The following is a 21805-nucleotide window of genomic DNA, read 5'->3' on the forward strand; positions in this document are numbered from 1 at the left end:
ATGAGGTCAAATTTATGCCCCTAGTACTCCCATTCACCGGCCATTGAAAACAAAACGAAATCACGGTCAATCTCAAAAACGGCTCATTTGTCGTAATTATGCTTTTAGATATATGTTTGTCTCGTTTACAGTAAAAAAAAAAAAAAAAACAGCCCAGGTTGCATTTTGGCAGTAGTTATCCTTTAAGAATCAAGTGTATGTAAACTTTTGAATTGGGTCATTTTTATAAATTCAACTATTTTCTCTTGTGGACTATACGTAAACATCTTTTATGTGAAATATCTTATTCAGGTCAGTACTAAATAAAAAAATAACATTCATTTTGTAAGATTTTTACATTTTGCATATTCTGCAAGGTGTGTGTAAACTTTTGACCTCAACTGTAAATCATCACTTTTTATGATTTCATACATTTCATGTATTATTTCAGCCTGAACACAGCAATGTCTGCTTTTGGTATCTCCCAAAACGACTGCAAAGCATTCCTTCAGGCCCCGAGCGAGACAGAGAACTTCATATGGTGAGTCAATAAATGAAGCCTTTTAATTTCTTAATTAACCATCTCCGTTTAGTTATTTACAGAGCTGTTCCCATCATCTGCTTGCAAGCTGACATTGTAAATTCCCACAGGTGGCTCCACAAATCAAGACAAAAATGATGGAGGAAGGATTCACAATGATTGGCTATCAACCTCTGGAAGACAAAGTGAATTTCTTCCGTTGTGTTTTCTCCAACCCAGCCACTCAGAGGGAGGATGTAGACTTTCTAATCAACGAAATCGCTCGCCTGGGCTGTGAACTCTAAAGAGTCCTTCTTAATAAAAATCCAAGGATAAATATTTATTTATTTATAGCCGTCTTTCCTCATACTTCTGATTCCAGTTATCCGTACATACAGCGTACTGTGAGCAGCTTTCTTTTTTAAACTATCTTTGAACATTTTTTATATTAGCGATTATTAATAATTTATTCTTCGTCTAGGTGAAGTGTGCTATACGTGATCTCCTTTACAAATCCTGTAGCTTTAGAATGATGGACATCTGAACTAAATTATAAATGAGATCTGAAAGGCATAATATTGGAGCCATATTGACCAAAGGGAATAGATGATGACTTGCTGATTTTTATTAAACCAACATGCTGCTTTAAGATGAGTCATTCCTTATATATGTGACTAAATTGCACCTGCTCTTAATCAAAATGTACAAATAGAGTGAATTTTGGAGAGATTTTCTGCTCAATTGTTTTGCAGTCTGCTAGTGCCTCCTGCTGGTAAGACTTACTAATGGCTGGAGCTGCTAAATTGCTACCTTAAGAGATACTGAACGCTGTAGAAGAGTCAACTATTCATGCATATATACATTATAGCATATTTCAATTAACATTCTCAAATCAAGCACATTTTTGGTCTCTGTAAGTCTGAATTTATTTGCAGCTTGTTGATTTTCAGGCTTCACTTGTAAACAAAAGAAATTTTGCGTGAAAGTGATTTTACACATTTATTATTTATTTGTATACCACCTGCTGTTCTAGCTCCATTAGTCATAAAATTATATAGCATGCAGGTCCCTCTTACTGCAGCATAAGCCTTTAGCCGAGATTACTTTGTCTTCTAGCCTACAGCTGACAGTTAAGATTGAAAATCAGTCAGAACTGATGATTTTTTTACCCTTTTTATCCCAAGCCCTTTGTCTTGACAATATTTGTTATCCATATATTTCTCAAATATATATTTCAAAAGTAGATGGCAACATCCTTGTACCGAGCGTAAGAGGATTTGTGAGCGCGTGTACCTGTGAAGATGGATTATGTCAGTGTTGTGTGTTAATGGCCTGTTAAAGGCCCCTTTGGATAGGTGATTTACTAAAGTTAGAGAAGAAACCGACATATGGACAACACCATCAATCATGTACAGTGCTGCCTGGCGCTTTGCATGATTTCAGCAAATGCGTGCCATTCTGTAGCATGTTGACAGATGCAGGCCAAGCTAAATGAGGTGTGCTCTTTTGGCATTGTTAGGCAGAGCTCTAAATATGCATACTGACACAATAAACATGCCAAAAAAAGTGGATGCTGCTGTAAACACCACACCCATAAAAGCAGTGGGATTAATAAGATGTGTATCCTCCTTTTGCTGCTGTAACAGCTGCTATTCTTCTACATAGACACGTTTATTCATTTAGCAGATGCTTTTGTCCAAAACAAAGCCCTTCCATTATACAGGCCAGGCAGGGTTGCCAGGTTTTCACAACAAATCCCGCCCAAATGGGATCCAAAACTAGCCTAGTAAAAGTCGCATTCCAGGGGATAAAGATAACGTTATTGGGGTCGTTTCAACCCGCGGACATGAAAAACCACCCGCGGCAACGGTGTTAAAGTAGCCCAATTCTGCGGGAAAACCAAGGACTTGGCAACACTGAGGCCAGGGCTGTTTCCTCTGTAATTGCGAATTAATTGGGGAAAGTCACATCGCGATATGATTGGATATGAATGGTGATGTTCGGCTGTGATTGGTTTATGCAATAAATCCTGCCTTTTTTTGTCAAATATGTTCCACGTTCGCAAATCAGTCTGAATGAACCAACCCGATCTTATAGCAAATCGTACATATTTTACAAGGTTTTTCCTAAATCGTATGTAATTTACGAGTTCTGCAATTCGTATGAATTCTTACGAATGACGTACGAATGACCTAACCCTGCCCCTGGGGTCTAGATACTAATTGTACAAAATCATATGAAGGAAGTTGTACGAATACCTCATAAAATATGTAAGAATTGGTCGTAAGATACCCTTGAATGAACAATATAATGTCGTTAATGAGAGGACTAATTTGAAAAAGGTTAAATAACTCACACACTTAGATATAACCACTTTGTTACGTCAAAATAAGACTTTAAATGGTATGAAAACATGATCTGCTTGAGGTTTAGTGAGTAATCAGCTGAAATTTAAGTAAATCTTTGTCTCTGTGACCAAAATTTACCAAGCTTTGATGACTGATGACCTGAAATATTTAAAAATAGTTCAAATTAACTATTTAAATGAATAGCTAATTATAAGTTTACAAATAAAATATATTGTTTAAATTGTTACTGCCTTGAAACAGTCAAAAACAGTGAATCATACTTGGCTTTAATAAATAGAATATTGGTTACACTGTTAATGTAAAAATATAAAATAGATTTTCTTTTTCTGATAGTGTAAGTAATGTTTATTTAACCAAGAAAATGTGACTGGGACGTTAATTTACAAACTGTAATAATCTGATGGAATTTTCTGTTTTTACCTGTATTTTCAATTTTGCTCTGCATTTCATTGTTTTCTGTTAAAGTAAATGTCTGTAAAATTACCAGTGCCAGTCTTTTTTTTTTTAACACTGTATGTAACCTTTTCACATCTCTGGTTTTGAAATGTAGAAGTAAACTGTAGCAGGGTGAACTTCTAAGGAAGTACACACAGAAGCCCATTTCCACCAAAATCATGATTTTGTAAATCATAATGGGTCTGGAACTATTTTTCTAGCAATTTAATTCCAGAGTAATAGTACAGAAAGTATTATAACCGTAGTTTTATTTTTCCAGATCACAGTAGTTTTATAACTGTATAGAATTGTTTAATTATAGTGGAATGGCATCATCACAGACATGCTGGAACAGAAAAGGTACAGCGTGTTCTGTAAATATTTGTGTACAGAGACAGCGTGACTGAATGCTTGACTTGAAAGGGTGTAGCTGAATCAGTCAAACCTGGTAATTAAGAGTAGCCTACAACATGTACAATGTGAAACTACCGTCATATATGCTTGTCATTTGTAACCATATTTGTCTTTCATATAACATGATTTTTCATATTATGTCTCATCATTCCACTTGGTCTATAAGATCGCAATTTTAAAGCAGGGCTTAAAAATAAATGCAAAATGCATAATAATCTGTTTCAGTGTTCAATACAGTTTGCTTTGTACTGTATAGTGATTTGTCCCAAAAACAATAAAATCATTAATCCACATCACAATGCAAAACGTTAAAATGCATGCAACAGAGATGCATGTTATTTTTATCCAACTCATTTTTCACGTAAGAGTGGGCATGGCCATTTGTAAATTTTATGGGTCAGGCTTCAGGTCTCATTCACATCCAGCTATTTTAAGCTGTACAAATAGCTTGTTTTGCTGCTTGATATGGCAGATGGGTGTGTCTTGCCATGTTATTATAATGTATTAGCTTAATTAGGAATGCACTGGTTTGTAGTACAAACAGTTTACTGCTCGATGTTATTCTTCTTGTTATTTCTCTATAGCGGATAATGAACCAGAAGTCTCACCCATAGGCTTACTTCCGTTTTGAAACATGGTGGATAGTAAAGTGTCTTAGCAAGTCAGCCGATGGTAAAGAGTAAAAGAATAAAAAAATAATGTGACTTTCATGAAAAAGAGAATTTATTACGTTTAATAAAAATAAACTCCTGAGAAGCTGCCATATATTTTTTATGAAATGCAATAAACTCGCTGAAAGTAAACGTCCAACTGTCCTGAGCAGGAGCTCATCATTCGGCACGTTATGTGTACGCGCTCTGGCGTAGTATGTACGCCGGAAGCGATCCGTCGCATACATAAGACAGGGATGGGCGATACCACTTATTTTGTTTTCGATACGATACCAATACTTTTAAGGCCAGTATCATCGATATCGATACCGATACGATACTTCTAAACTTAACTTTTAAATTATTACATTTATTAAATTAATAAGAGTAATTTCAACTAATTAGAGGTAGAGTGGGGGAAAACGCCCCCCCACCTGTTTTTCCCAAAATAACCACTAGAGAAAGTCAAGATACATTTTCACTGTTGCTATGCACTACGTTGACAACGGCGATAAACAAATCTCCTTGGAGAAGCTGACACCAGCGACGTGTTTGAAGAGATGAGGATTACATGGTAAATGCTATAATTTTCAGATATTAGTAAACAAGTGTTTAAGAGAATAGTTCTGTAGGATACCACAGTGATGTATGATAGATGAATAGTGAAGTCTGTAGTTTGAGAGGATGTGTTATTTATAAGGAATATAATTGTATTTTAAAAATTAAAAAAAAAAAAAAAAGACATAGCTTGTGGGGTAAAACGCCCCCCAGAGGGCATAGTTTCTCTCTATCATAATTACTATAATAACATATTTCTGTCTATCAAATCCTTTGTTTTGCACTTAATGCAGTATAACTAGGTGGTAAAATCTAAATATTTGAACAAAATAAAAAAATTACCTCAACATATTTGTTTGCATGCCTTAGTTATGTATAAATATAAATGTTAAAAAAATTGGATATTTTGGACATTCCTCAAATAAATATTAATATATATACACATGTTGATACATTACTTGCCTTTTACTTTTAGATATTAAAAACTATAGTCTGTTCATTTTGCTGTTGATCTATGAAGCAAACTGGTTGGTATGAAAGGGGGCATTTTACCCCACTGATGGGGCAAAACGCCCCTTTTGTACAAAAATATGTTCAGTCAAAATACTAATTAATTATGAAGGCTGAGCAATTTTAATATTTGGTGAATAACTCCTGCCATAGTCACTCAAAACCGGGATGGCAATTCTAGTCACATTTATGTTTTGTTTCACTGTAATGTCACATTTTCCTTAAGGGGGGCGTTTTCCCCCACTCTACCCCTAACTTTTATTTTTTACACGTGGTTAAAATATGTTTACTGTAGTGGTAACTACAAAACCTATAGTTTAAAATACATAGTTTCATAAGGGGCTGCCAGTGACAGGCTGTTGCACATAAAATACAACATTTTTATTCTGACAGTGTATAATTTATATTAACATTACTACAAAACATGATCAATGGACTTTAAATGTTAATTTAAAGAAATGTCATTGCACAAATTATGTAGGCTACAATTTCAGTTTGTTTATTGTGAAATAGCTCAAACATGTTTTTATTTTCTGTTCTCTGATAAGCATTGTTCTGGGCTGCCGTTCCGAAAAGCATCAATGCTTATGATACTTTTGGAAAACGCAGCCCTGTTTGAATGCACTGTCTGAAAGGAGGGAATGCTCTCTGTGATTGATTGGTTCTGTCTTGCAACATTTGCATGCGTTCAGATGAGTAAGAAAATTGTTATATCGTGCACAGTTATTCCCTAACTGTTATCAGAGATGGGCATAAATACATAGAAATGTATTTAAATTAATACAAAATACTGAGTGGAAAAATGTATTTAAATACAAATACAAAATACTGTGTAAAAAAATGTATTTAAATACAAATGCCCACCCCCCACCCAAACATCTTTTATTACGTTTTATCACCATCATAACTTCAACTCAGTAACAAGAACTCAATAACACAAAGATGATAGATTTAAAAAAAACTATCAAAACTGATTGGCTAACAGGCAGCTAATGCTATTTTTCTCCTACATGTGTCGGTGCTTTTTTATTCTTTCATGTTTACTGAAGGCAAATCTTGATGCACCATTTTAACTTTAAAGGAACCGTATGTAGGATTGTGGCCAAAACTGGTACTGAAATCACTTTCAAAATACTGTAGAACGGTGTATCCCCTCCCCATCCTCCCTGACTCCAGGTTGCCAGCTAAGCAGGAACGTATGCTGCTACAAGGAGCTTCCAATGGCAAGTGACGAGTCCTATACAGTAATTTTTTTTCTTCTGTTAATTATGTTTATGCTTCACGAGAGATGTTTTGCGAAGTAATTATGTATCGCAAAAATGTACTAATGGCGATTAGCCAAATATTTCGTAAAGATGTACTGTAATACCACATTTCAGTCGGAACATAGGTTGTTTTCATACCCTGCTAGTGGTGCGATATAAAGCTTTTTATGAATGCATTTAGCATGGCCGACCGTGGAAAATCCACTGTTTACGGAAACAAAGTTAGCCAAACATAGATGAATCCTACCTGTCCAGGAGAAAATTAGCAACGTTGGCGTCTGTCTTCAAATTCTTCTCCGTTTTCAGCCGTCCCCATCTTTCAAAGGCATCTCCTATACAAATCCTTGTGTTATTTCGGACTTTGTCACGACGCATTTCGGATTCATAACGAGGTCTTTTAGGTTTCGTAATGTTATACGTTTTATCCGACACTTCGTAGCTGCAGCTGTAACTAGAGCAGACAGAGCTGGCAACCCGGAGGACGAAACTCTACTGACTTCATGATTGGTAGATAGCTGGAGGGTGGAGCCTCAGACCAAAACACAAAATGACAACAATAACATCAGTTGTGGGCTGCAACTGTCACTTTTAAATGACAATATCCTGGCCGGACCACTGTTGTCAGTGATATAAGTATTTGAAATGAACATGATTTCTTAATGTCTAGTGACATGTCAGGGCCATTTTATGATTAACTGAAATAAATTTCTTACATACGGTTCCTTTAATCAACAAGGAATTGATCATGATGACCCCCTTACCTTAATGCAGAAAACTGAGAAAAGTCGCTGATCCAATGCTGACTGCTGCAGGCAGCTCATGTGCATGAGTGTTAAAGGGATAGTTCACCCAAAAATTAAAATTTGATGTTTATCTACTTACCCCCAGGGCATCCAAGATGTAGGTGACTTTGTTTCTTCAGCATAACACAAACAAAGATTTTTAGCTAAACTGGTGCAGTCTGTCAGCCATATAATGGGAGTGGATGGGCACCAGACCTTTAAAAGTAAAAAAAAAAAAAAAAAAAAAAACATGCACAGACAAATCCATGACGATACATTGATGTCTAAAAACGATCGTTTTTTGTGAGAAACTGAACAGTATTTATATCATTTTTACCTCTGATACACCACCACGTCCATCTCTTCTCGTGCTCAGCATCCGACTTCTTACCTGTGTATGCACTCTGGCGTAGTATACGCAAATGCCGGAAGCGATCTGTCGCGTGTATACGACACTCATTGTTTACACAGTGCACAGAGACTGTGTATAGCGGCTATTCAAAATGGTAATTACTTGTGCTTATCCTGATTGTTCAAACTGATTTAAAACTAAAAGATTACGTTTGCTTGCGCAAACTTATCTGGGACTTTTCACTGGTTTCCCCTTACGGCGTTTGCGTATTCTACACCAGAGCGCGTACACGTGTAACAAGCCAGATGATGAGCTCGTGCTCAGGACAGATGGACGTGGCTGTGTATCAAAGGTAAAAAATTATATAAATACTGTTCATTTTCTCACAAAAAACAATCATTTTGTGTCCTAGGACATCAATGTATCATCACGAGCCACAGGGTGTAATTTAGATTTGTCTATGCATGTTTTTTTTTTAAGAGTTTATCCTCTTTCGCGATCTTCTGTGGTTTTCTTATTTTTACGGGCCAAGGTGGAGACGAGGGAGCTGAGAGCCGTGGTGGAGCCGCAGGGTCAGAGGGCCGAGGCGGAGTTCTGGGGCCTGTTTCAATAAGGAGGTTCAACCAACTCTGAGTTTAAACTTGAACTCTGAATTGACTTACCCTGAGATGGGAAACTCTGAGTTTTTGGTTTCAGAACAGCTGAACTAAGTTAGTTCAATCCACTCTGAGTAGGTTGACTCTGGGTTTAGTGCTTGCACCACGACTATGAAAAGCCCTGATCAATGGAGCTCCGAAATTATGATTCACCATGGCAACAGCTCCCGCCAAAAAGACCTCCACATACTTTGAGCCAATGCTTAACTTTAACTCTTAATAATTATTACGAATATAATTATTTAATTATCAATAATTAGAATATCTAAGGTAAAAACTGGCAGAACAGTAAATTACTGAACTATTCATTTTCATGGTATCCCACAGGCAAAAAAATAAAATAAAATAAAAAAATAAGAAGAAAACAGCTAAACATGGAAGTAAACATAATTCAACAGGTAAAGCTTTAAGCATAAAGGGTTCATGAGTGTAGGCAACATTACTTTACAAATATTCGACATTAAAATATGTCATATAAAAATATAATTCTGTGTCTAATTTCACTTTGCAGCAGCTTTTTCCACATAGTCTAATGCTCTTTCACATAATGTGTATATATATATATATATATATATATATATATATATATATATATATACACACACACACACACACACATTTTTTGAACTACCTTTTCATCTGCCATCCTTCCATTCCATACAGTAATCAGCTTCATATTCAATGAGTTTGTGCTCAGTAGGCAATGACACTAAAATTCTCAGTAAGAGCATTAGAGCAAGGCACACTTTCTTTACCGCTCTGCATACAGTGTCTGTACTAAACTACTAATGTGCTCTGACTACCATTTAAAAATGACACAGGTCAAATAAATACGCATGTGGATATGGCTAATCAAAATAATCCTATAGTATATAAAAAATAATAATCTTATGTATGAAAGGACATGCCGTTTTTGTCACTTTGACAGTGTCTGCATGATGAAAATATTTGCAATAAATTAATGCACCTAAAAAATGCTTTTCTTACTTAGTATTATTGTCTTGTTGTTTCCAACTAAAAAACAAACAAACTAAAGATTCTTAAATCAAAATGCATTTAAGAAAAATGTCTTTCTTTTTTCTGTTAAAAATGTTTTTGAGGAAAATATTCCAGGATTTTTCTCCATATTTCGATGGGAGCCAACAGGTTGAAGGTCCAAATTTCAGTTTCAGTGCAGCTTCAAAGGGCTCTACATGATCCCAGCCAAGGAATAAGGGTCACTGGAAACGTTTAAAGCCCTTTGAAAGCTGTATTGAAACTGAAATTTGACCATTCAACCCATTGGCTCTCATTGTAGACCACTATATGGAGAAAAATCCTGGAATGTTTTCCTCAAAAACTTTACTTTTTTTCGACTTGAAGAAAGAAAGACATGAACATCTTGGATTACATGGGTGTGAGCAAATTATCAGGAAATATTTTCTCTGGAAGTGAAGTTGTCTTAAGTTGAATATATATTTAATTAAACATTCTGATGAATCAGCACAGTATTTTAAATGTAATTGTGCTGTATTTCTTAAAAAAAAAAGCTAAAAATGTAAAATGTACATTTTATATGCCATTTGTACAGACTTTGTATTTTGTATTTTAAATAAAACTCTTCATTTTCCACTTTGAGCATGCTTTGAAACTTTATTGAAGGTTTTTTATTGTAATGATTTGTAAAATAACAGTGTTTCTGCTTTCATTGCAATAATCTAGGTAACATCTGTCAAATAAGGGTTTTACACTGTAAAAAAAAAAAAACAGTCAAACCACTGGCAGCTACAGCTCCCAAACAAAAACCACAAAGTTAAAGAAAAATATTGTTATTGAAACAAGGAAAAATCTGTAAAATAACTTTTTTTTCTGTAAAACCTTTAATGAAAATCTCTGTAAAATTATTGTTTTTGCACTTTATTTAATTTTTTTTTACAGTGTACATAAGGTGTTTATTTAATCTTTTAAGTGTATTTTTCTTATTTTGCATATTATCTGCCAATTGGGTAAGAAAAAATAATCTTGTTTCCATTTGCATTAAGATTATTTTTCTTGTTTTAAGTAAAATGCACTAAATTTACATTCCAAAACACTCACTAAGAAAAGCATTTTTGAAGCATAAATAAATTAATGAGGTATTTAAACATCACTTATGCTTTAAAAAAGGGGGAGGAGACTGAAAGAAACTCTGGGTTTGCAGAAGAAAACCTGCTCCTGACCAGGTTTGGTTCACAGAGTAAGTTACCAAGGTAACTGACTCCGAGTATAAGTTACCTCTCTTTTAGAAACAGGCTTGACTTACCCTGCTTTCTCAGGTTTGATAAACCTCCCATTCTGAAACGGAAAACCCAGAGTTTCCCTTATTTCAGGATTGACTTACTCAGAGTTATCACTTAACCTCCTTTCTGAAACGGGCCCCTGGACTCTGAGACTGGAGGCGGAGCTGAGGAATCCTCCAGCCATAACACTGGTGGAAACTGGCAGACCTGCGGGGAGCCCACTGCACAGGTGGTGGGCTGAGGGTGAGCAAGGGGGCTGTCAGAGGACAGCGGGGATTCTGGAAGGCTGGGCGGAACCAGCGGTGACTCAGGAACATTGGACGGGACCAGCGGTGACTCTGGACGACTGGACGGAACCAGCGGTGACCAGGCAGATTTTGACATAGGCAGAAGAGCGTGGGTGGGTGGGAAGTTCATAACAATTAGAAATTTCAGTGAAGAAGTCAATCAAGTCCCCAGAGTTCTGTTCCAGCTCACTCCCAGTAGTGGTGCAGTGGGCAGGGCTCAAACTCCACGTGTCGGCGTGATGGTTGGCTGGGCTCTGGGTCTGGAGTGAGGCTGACGTCCTCCTCTGCGATGTTGATGGTCCACGACGATCCACAGGATGCCAGCACCCACTCGATATATTCCGGCAGGCTCTCTTTAGGACCCTCCCCGGATAGCAGCGCCTTGGTGGTGGTGTTGAGTCCAGCGAAGTAAAACTTGCATAGGCTGCTATCCGGGAAGTGGGAGTGTTCTGCCAGGAAGAGATAATCACGGGTATGGTCCTCAAGAGAGCGTACCCCTGCCTCAGGAGGATGAGGAGAACGGTAGGATCCATACAATAAAAAACTACACAACAAACACTGGGAAAAAGGCGGAAAAATAAACGCAGGGGAAAAACGCCGGCTTAAACTGTTGTAGGTCGGTCTGTTATGGTAGCGGTGCTGGACGGACGAGACAAGAGACGAGGTATAAACAAACAATATATTTAATATAATCCTTCAGGTAGAACAGGCAGGAACATAGAGAACATCCACACATGACGTGATAACATTTACAAAGACCGACAGAGTACTGAGAACAGAGACAGACTTTTAAAGGGTAACTAATCATTGAAGACAGGTGAAGGGATGACGCTAACGAGGGTTAAATCAAGTTACACAGATCAACGACAATGGGACAAACCAAGTACATGAACTGACGTGACACTAACATAGGTTATACATCCAATTCAATGCACATTGTATGCCTTGCTTTTTGTTAAATAAACAAAATCACTGGTAAATAAAACACACCTTAAGGTGGCCGTACACAGTGCGAATTCGGACGGTCGGAAGATCGTATGGCTAAAAGATTATGTTTGCTTGCGCGAACTCATCCGGGACTGTTGTCTTTTCACTGATTTCCTTTTCCGGTGTTGGCATATACTACGCCAGAGGTAACGTGCAGGATGATGAGCTTGTGCTCAGGACAGTTGGACTTGGCTGTGTATCAATAAATACTGTTCAGTTTCTCCCAAAAACTGATCGTTTCGTGTCTTAGGACCTCAATGTATCGTCACGAGCCGCAGGGTGTAATTTGTATTTGTCTGTGCATGTTTTTTTTTTATTTTATTTTTTACTTTTAAAGGTTTGGTGCCCATCCACTGCTATTATATGTCTGACAGACTGCACCAGTTTGAGTTAAAAATCTTCTTTGTGTTCTGCTGAAGAAACAAAGCAGATAAACATCAAATTTTCATTTTTGGGTAACTATCCCTTTAATGCCTGCTGAATATGGTAAGTTCCGCTAATTTATGGTGTCTAAACTACGGGAAAAACAAGTGGAAGCTTCTAAATCATATAGAGAAGGACTTAGTAAACAGGAAAGGGCACAATATTTTGACTAAAGTTAATAGGTGTAAAGGTTTGTACGAGCAGTATTAATTAAGATATAAGTCTAAAATTTCGCCTACCTGACCAGAAATGGTTCCTGTTCTGGAAATCCTGCTTAAAGGTCCCATATTGTCAAAATCGAAATTTCCTGGCTTTTTTCATGATAACTGAGGTTTAGGGGCTTTGTAACTACCATACGAGTTTCAAAGCAGTCAATCCACAGTAAACTGCACACAGCCACCCTAAAGTAGCTGTTTCTTTTCACGAGACGCTGTGACTTCCGTAAAGATGTGACGTCCGATCTACTCAGTCACCGCCTTCAGTCACCATCCCGAACACCAATCACGTCCCACCCTCCTTTTGTCAAACCCAGACAACAACGCATACATTCCATTGTTGAGCAACAACAACACGAAAACAAGTTGAGAAAACGCTGTTCAGTCCATGGATGTCAGGAAACTACATCATTGCACAGGCTTCAGAACAACGTGAATATAAGAGACCAGTGGCAGGTCAACTTCAGCCTCTTTCACTCAGCAATTCCAGTAAATATACGGATAATGTGTCCCATGATTTGTTCCGGAGTTGTTTAATTTGGTTCATTTGACAGTTGTTTTTCGGAATTTGTGCGTGCTTTACACACAACCCATGAAGACATGTGACATTTGGATGTGAGATGTAATGCAACGCGTACGATTCACTAAACCTAAACTAACCTGAACAAACTGTGCTTCAGCGCTGATAGTGAGGAGCTGGCTCTGCCCGATCGCCGCTTCATTCCACTTTGCACGTATTTTTTCGTCGTGAAGAGTCGCATGATAACGTGCATCATCACTACAACACTGCCTTTATGGTTCTGGCTTTTGTTCACACAGCGCTCGTTCCCGTAATTTTCCAGAATCAGCGCGCATTGTGAAAGGGGCTTTACTAAAGCAACAGTTATGTAGCTTACTGCATTCGGTGTTTGAAAAAGAAAAAACATTAATGATCATTCTGAAATATCCTGTTGAGTATCAGCAGGCTAGGCTCTCTCTATTGCTCTGAGCTCGCTTACAGCATACATGACGTAGTTAACTGTGGTTGGCCTGGCTGTGTGTCACTCAGAAAACAACAGGCCAATCAGAAGAGAGGCTCATGAATATTAAATAGATGGGCCAAAATCGACCTGTTTTTGACAGAGCTCCTAAAAAAGGAGCTGTAAAAATATATTGAGATGGATTTTGGCACTTATACCGCAAATATATATTCTTAAGGACATCAACAACTAAAATAAACCTCCAGAAAATGTGTACAATATGGGACCTTTAAGTTTGTCCAACCAAAAACGCCTTTTGTTCCTCAGACAGCTTTTTGCACTCTTCTCCCTGATTTGATAAAACTTTCGGCAGTGTATAGTACTCCAATTGTTTTTCCCGGGTCTGACCGATACAGCCCAAAACTTGACAATAATTGATCATTTTCAGCAGCAATAATCAGCAAAAAATGCATTTTATGTTATGTATCGTGAAAACACTCTATAACAAATGCACACAAAAAATTACAGAGCAATGCACATGACATTGCACATTTATTTATTCCACAAATTAAGAATACACTCCCTCGTTTAAATTAAAAGGTTCCCGTGCATACCCAACATACCCAGACGCTATGCCTCTGGGATAGCAATCCAGAAACAATAGGTGAACAACTTGAGATTCTGTCATCAATCAAGTGTGATAGGTGTTGACAGTTTCTGATGCAGATGGGTGAGGCGCACTGGGCCAGAGCTCATCTCACATTTGGATATCAATGTACAAATATGGTATTCAGAAAAACATATATGTGACCCTGGACCACAAAATCAGTCATAAGGGCCCATTTTAAAATTAAAATCTGAATAAATAAACTTTCTATTGATAGGACAATATTAATGAGATAGAATTATTTGAAAATCTAGAATCTGAGGGTGCAAAAAATCTAAATATTGAGAAAATTGCCTTTAAAGTTGTCCAAATGAAGTTCTTAGCAATGCATAATACTAATTAAAAATTAAGTTTTGATACATTTATAGTAGAACATGATCTTTCCTTAATATCCTAGTGATTTTTGGCATAAAAGAAAAATTGATTTTGACCCATACAATGTATTTTTGGCTATTGCTACAAATATTCCAAGCTACTTAAGACTGGTTTTGTGGTCCAGAGTCACATATTAGACACAATAAATCAAAACTACGTTTTGATTTAGGCTTCTAGCAGTAACATAAACCATTTATAATGAGAAATCTCATTCAGTTTATTGTTAATCAAGTTTCTGATTACAAGATTAACTATGTTTAGGGAACATGCGTGCGATAACATCCCATAAGGGATAGTTCAGCCAAAAATGTAAACTCTATGTAAACTGTCATTGCTTCTTCCAACCAAATAGTTTTGACTACATTGACTTCTATTAAAAAGACATTTCTCAAAATATCTTCTGCTAAGTTCTACCAAATTTTTTTTTTTTTTTTTTTGTTGTATCAGTATAAAAGTCTTCACTGTCAATTTTGATGAATTAATGTGTCTTTCTTACTGGCCCCAGACATGAATGATAGTGTATTTGTGCAGCTTTTTAAGCAGCATGTAAAAAAGACAAAAGGTTTGTATCATATTAATATTAATTTGTTTTGTATTAAACATAAAAAGTCACACAAATCAGTCTGAGACTGATGTTTTCACTCATTTAATCAAAGGCAAAGTCAAAACCCATGAGTAAAAAAAAAAAAGTACTATAAAAAACATTTGATTTGTGGCATTTTAAAGAAAATGCAAAGTTGAAACACCTTAAAACATACAGGAATCAAATACATACAGCAATATAGGCAGACAGTGCAGCTATGCAATATCTAATTTCATTTCTACATTTTAGCGTTCATTCACAAACTGCACAACCTCTACAGACTGTCAATAACGCACAACTCTACTATAGTATTAAAGACCAAGTTAATTTCCCTCAGGTACTGTACATACAACACATGCAAATACATGGAGTCAATACTGCTAGATTCTTTAATGACATTTCTGCACATTAATTGAACAAATTCCCTATGAATCAGGGCTTTGGTAGTCTTTTGAAATACCACAAATTGCATAGATAGTGCCCTTGACTTCATTCCCTTCTGCTCATCTACCATATATAGTCACTGTATGTGATGTACATAATCACGATCTGAAATCATATAAAAGATTTCAATCCATATTGGTTGGTCCTTTACAACTGAATTTAACCAAGCCATCTCATCCGCAGGAAATAATAGTGAAGCGTTTGGACACACAGGACATGTTATGCAACACAATACCAAGCAGAAAAATCAAAATGAATGCCACAAGCAACACAGTGCAAACCCCGGTCCATGCTGTAGTCTTAACCGCCACCTCTTCCTCCATTCCTTCTTCACCCGTGTCATCTCCCAGAATGAGGCTCCCGCCATCCGAGACGTTTAACACCCCAACGCTTTTAGACCCAAATCGACACATCGGTTGTCCAGGCACCAGTGCTCCGTCTGTGTCCAAAGGGACGGGAAGCAGGTAGCAGCCACTGTTGGGTAAGTGTATGAAGATGGGAGTGTGTTCCGAGGAGTGAGATAGACTGATAATAGAAAGTACTTCCGGGTCGTCTGGAAGATGGGAGACCGAAAGGCCGATGGGGATCTGCGTCACGCAACGACACCAAGGACAGCGGAGCTCTCTCTGGTTGAGCCTCATCTGGCTCAGACACACGGAGCAGCAGGTATGCTGGCAGTGCAGGAGTTTGGGACGGCGTCGCTGGCTGAAATAGTTGAAACAGATTTGGCACTCAAGCCTGGAGTTCTGAGACGAGGTCTCCATCGTCCTTAAAATGTGGCTCTTTGTATCACCAATGCACTTCTCTGTTAAACACTAGATGTTTAATCCACGTTGAGCTCTGCCTGTGAAATCGAGACAAATATGTTGCATCAAAACAGACTGTCAAGAATTTAATCCAGGGGAGAAGTTTTGCCGCATACACGTGCAGGCAGAGGGGTTAATTTATTATGTGCTATCTGTGAGCTGGATTGAAATTCTTGTCAGGCTTGACTTCGATGTAGACGCCTTGGATATGTAAACAAATCAGCAGGGATTAGGACTGACACAGTCACCCTAAGCCTAGACAGCCATGGTGAAGAATGCTGAGGCTAAATCGCGTATGCGAACTGAAAACAGAACGGCTTAATTGGTTAATTATCTGTGATTAATTCTATGATTATGTGAAATGACTTGATTGCTTCATGGGGTGATTCTTACCATGGGTTTAGCACAGATCCAAGCAGGGTTTTAAATCATTCAATGAGCACAGCTGGAAATAAAGGCGGTCCACAGGAATATCCGTCCTCATCTAATGATGAAATAGCTCTGTAAAATAAGGGAAAATGCATGATAATAAAGAACAAAAGAAATGGTTAATTAACAGACTTAAATCCATCCATTCCTAAAGTAGGGTGAACGAGGATAAATGTGTCAGTTGTGCCCTAAATGAGAAGAAATTCAAAAAAGATCACACTAAAACATCTAATAATATATCAGATTTCAAATTTTAGATTTTAAAATAGAACACTGCAACATATGGCCGAATATATCTTCGCCGATAAATGATAATGTTGACTGGAGTAGTTCACTTTCAGAACAAAAATTTACAGATAATGTATGTAGTTTTAGTTACTTTAATTTCCTATTAATTATTGTTTCATGTACACTACCAGTCAAAAGTTTTTGAAAAATAAGATTTTTAATGGTTTTTTTTAAGTCTTTTCTGCTCACAAAGCTTGCATTTATTTGATACAAAAAATACATAAAAAAAGTAAAGTGAAATATTTTTTACCATTTAAAGTAACTGTTTTCCATTTGAGTATATTATAAAATGTGATTTATTCCTGATTTCAAAGCTGAATTTTAGCATCATTATTCCAGTCACAAATCACAAACAGATCCTTCAGAAATCATTATAATATTCTGATTTGCTGATATATATACACACATACATATACACACACACTTTTTTATTATGTTCAAAACAGCCGAGTATACTTTGTTTCAGGTTTCTTTGATGAATATAAAGTAAAAAAAAAAAAACATCATTTATCTGAAATAAAAATCTTTGAACGTTATAAAATGTCTCTATCATCACTTTTGATCAATTTAAAGCACCCTTGCTAAATAAAAGTATTACCGGTAATTTCTATCATTTCAGTGTATAATGTTACAAAAGCTTTTTTTATTTCAAATAAATGTTGATCTTTGGATCTTTCTATTCATCAAGGATCCTGAAAAAAAGTACTCAACCGTTTTAATACTGATGATAATAATAATAATAATAATAATAATAAATGTTTATTAAGCAGCAAATCAGCACATATTAGAATGATTTCTGAAGGATCATGTGACACTGAAGACTGGATTAATGATGTTGATAATGTAGCTTTGTAGTGTACATTCAGTCTAAATACATTTATACTTTACAAACTGTATGTTTTTACAAACTACACATTTTGCATTTGCTCAAAATGTATTTCAAGTTCAAAAATGTACTCTCTGCCTCTTGAAATGCATTTTGTAATACATTTCGCAGATTTAAAATATTTATACAGATACACAAAACAAACAATATTTTGTTTAACATTTTTACTGTATGATTCAGTGTGTAATATGGGGGGGGAGTTTTTCATGAGAAATGCTCATCACTTTGTGCATCTCTCAGTCTGTGTAAGATGAGTCACATGATCATGATAAGGAGTTGAAATACCTCGCCCAATGACATATCTAGTACTCCTCCTCTCCTGACTGCTAATCTGTGTCCTTTGTGCTCTTTTGTTCTGCTTTATAATCGCTCTTCTATTTATGTATTGTTTGTTTTGTCTTCAATGTGGTTTAATATTTACAATAATAACATGGAAATTTGTGTCTCCTTAAGTTTGGAAGAACACTATACAAATGAAATGCATTATTATTATGTTTCTATTATCAGTATAACCTTGTAATCAAGGTTGTTTCATTGCCATAAAATGCTGCTCAAAAGCCAGCCCAATACAAATCACTTCAATTTATGTGAGAGTTCAAATTTTCACTGGATGAAAAAGTCCCCCTTACAAGCAACAGCAAAATGTGACCTAGTTTAGTTGAGCCTGTAGGTACAATTTCTGAAACCTGCATGACACATGACTATTAGCATGCATGAAGCTGACCAGTGAACGAGAGTTCAAAACCCCTCCGGCACTCGTGCTTCCTTCTGACCTTAACCAATTCAGAGCTTAAAAATATTTCCTAACCTCATCTAAAATTTATTTGAGGGCCTTTGTTTCCTTCAGGTACTGCACAGCTAATATGCATTTTAATTGCTTGCCTCAATGCTTGTCACCGAGGGAGGAATATTCAAGGCGAAATGAAGTGTGCTGGCACTACACATGTCAATCACCTGAGAAAAGAATGAACAGTTATCAAGTGACTAAGTTCAAGTCTCACTCCAGACTTCCTGTTGTTACACGTACAGCCATAACATGATAATTCACTCACGTGACCATGACATGTAAAACAAAACAGTTATCGCATTGTGCTCTTCTCTTTCAAGTTCAAAGGTTTATACCATGTAAGTAATTGCTCATATAAGTATAATTCCACTCCATCCCTTGAGGGGGGAAATTAATAATGCAATTAAGCCTGCTATTGTGTCCTGAATGGACAAACGCCCCTGAGGGCTTATCCGTTATTAGGTGCACATTATCTTGTGATGGAAAAGCGGAAATATTTCCTTTCTCTTTGGGATTTCCAATCAAAACACATTACGGCAATCTCATAGACGGCTTTAGAGACTTACAGACATGAACACTTTTAATTTACTAATGCATCGCAGGGGCTTTGCATAAACTTTTTTGCTAAATGAGACCATCGTCTGAAGTCATGATTATTTCATGCTCATCAAATTGGTGCCAGTGCATCAAAAATGAAACAAATGTGGATGCTATGCATCCAACTCCCTGTTATGGAAACTGTGTGCTTCATAGTATTTCAGTTACTATGAAAACCATTCCAGCTCAGTTTCACATTGCATAATTTCCTTCAGCAATTCTAGTACGGCACACAGGGGAGAAAACGTGCCAATCTATTAAACGTCCTGTGGGCACATTTTCTAAATCACATGAAATATTTGAGAAGGTGTAACCTTGAGAACACGTCCTTTGAGTTCTCACTTTTGTACTGGCATCAATCTTTCATTTTATGCTGAGCAAGCTAGCTTTCACTCAGCACGGACTGGAAATTTTTGCTTTTACTTTAAAACAACAGCGGATCAACCGCATGATTAAAGGAACACAATAGGATTGGTACACTAGAGATGTTATCGAACGTGAAACTATTTTTATGATTTTATCTTTAAACAACATCACTCCCATGGTGGAAACTTCACTGAGGGTCAATCTTCGGTCCGACGTCTCAAACTAAGACAATGAAACAAGCAGATAACAAACCGTCAACTGTGCGCCACAGCGGAGCATCAACCTGATGGATGCAGCTGAATCAGGGGATTTGTCAAAAAAAAGGGAGGGGGGGAAAATGAAAAACGTCACTTAAAAACTAAGGCTGTGAGGCATTTCTCAAGGGCAATGCGCTGACTTGAGTATGTGGGGAGGGGCGCCATTCATACATGCCCTTGGCCCTTTACTTTTTGATGCCTTTTTTTCCATCCAACATAAGATGCCTGTGGGATGTTGGTGTTACAACTCACCACCTCTAACGTTAACCTGTGTAAACAATGCAGAAATGTAAAACACCCCAGGGTGACATAATATGCAACAAAGTCTGAAACAGTTGAATCTTAATCTGTTTATTTTTAAAATGAAACACACTGGACTTCAGCTGAGCAGGGTGTCCTTGTGACAGGAAGCAGATAAGCGTTTAACTTTGTACACAGGTGTCAAATTAACAGAACTCTTGCAGTGATTAAAGCACATGCAGATCATCAACACAACCCCATGTTAATAACAAACCAAACGTGTAGAGAAAAGGCAAACCGAAGGCTGAGTGGATCAAGCAGTGTCTGATAGCAAAGCACTGAGATGAGATAATGTAAGATAATATCAGAGGAATCTACTAAAGTCACAAGGACACAGTAAAGTCAAACAGCCTCTGATATCAACATTTTTGTTAGCAGAATCTGTGAGCTAAACTTTGGGATTTATAAAGATAACCCAAATATTTTGGACTGTGTGACATGTACAGGCATTATCAGGGCACGTCTGTTTTCCAACACAGGCATATTTAGACTACTTACAGCCACAGGCTGTGTCTCAAAACTTGGCGAGCTGCTCACATTTCTGAGCATCCAGCACGCTTAATGTCACCTAGAAATGCTGCCTAGGTAGGCAGCTCACTGTGTTTTGACACGCGGCCATTGTGGCGTGCCTCCATACAATCAAAACAAGACTTAAACCGGAACAGAGACAGAAGGCTGCCCACAATAACCCTGCTGAAATGTAGAAGAGCATGTTCCTTCCGTACTGCATTGGTGCATACAACAAAATACAGTACAACAAAACTTGATGGGTTGGTAGAGGCTGAACTTGCTTTGAACAGACAATGTGCTCCAATAAAGTTACACGCCGAGGGCAGGTTATAAAACCGCGGTTGAAACGTAATGCAGCAAATATGCATCGATGCAATGGAACAACAACGGATCCAAACAGGTTTTATTAGCTTGAACTCTATTTGAGAGTTTATCAAGAGATAAAATCTCAGAACAAATTTGATAAGAATGCACAAATAGGAAAGCTAAGTAGTTTCACCTGTTTCTTTGAAAGAGTAGGGGAAAACTCACCTTGTACATCGAGAGGTGTTTTCATCTGCAAACGGTGAACATCGCTTGCATAGCAGCCTCATCTGTCATACTTCACTCTGCCTTCTTCAAAGGCTGTACTGTAAACGCTTTCTGCTACTCCCACGGCGCAGCCAATAGCGAGCGACGTCTGCAAAGCGAACAGCCAATAGAAAAGCCCGCTAGTATTTTTTTGCCACGCCCCTTAACCAGCGCTAGTCAAGTCTAAACAGGTCTGAATGATCATTTAGTCGTTTAAAGGCGGATTATGTTTGTTACAAAACAAATACGTACTTGCCTCGCACTGTAAGTACAACAAACAATCACCTTAATCACATAATCCTCAATTTAAGTAAACACTGC

The 21805-nt window shown here is 37.2% G+C and overlaps 2 protein-coding genes across 3 annotated transcripts in view; one reads left to right on the forward strand and one right to left on the reverse strand.

Annotated features, from left to right (window-relative positions):
- gad3 (glutamate decarboxylase 3) overlaps positions 1-3351 on the forward strand; it is a 31133-nt gene extending 27782 nt beyond the window's left edge. For both annotated transcript variants that reach the window (XM_073848851.1, XM_073848850.1), the window contains exons 14-15: positions 431-520; positions 631-3351. In XM_073848851.1, the coding sequence (XP_073704952.1) occupies positions 431-520; positions 631-804 (264 nt within the window). In that variant the 3' untranslated portion in view covers positions 805-3351. The remainder of the gene's footprint in view (positions 1-430; positions 521-630) is intronic.
- Positions 3352-14075: 10724 nt separating this feature from the next.
- On the reverse strand, positions 14076-21527 carry rnf152 (ring finger protein 152). The gene is made up of 3 exons (XM_073849693.1): positions 21446-21527; positions 16888-16995; positions 14076-16532 (listed from the first exon to the last, which is right to left on the reverse strand). The coding sequence occupies exon 3, from the start codon at positions 16450-16452 to the stop codon at positions 15862-15864; it is 591 nt and encodes a 196-aa protein (XP_073705794.1). The 5' UTR covers positions 16453-16532; positions 16888-16995; positions 21446-21527; the 3' UTR covers positions 14076-15861.
- Positions 21528-21805: the final 278 nt, after the last annotated feature.

Source organism: Garra rufa, chromosome 10 (genome assembly GCF_049309525.1).
Source record: "Garra rufa chromosome 10, GarRuf1.0, whole genome shotgun sequence".
NCBI classification, from domain to species: Eukaryota; Metazoa; Chordata; class Actinopteri; order Cypriniformes; family Cyprinidae; genus Garra; species Garra rufa.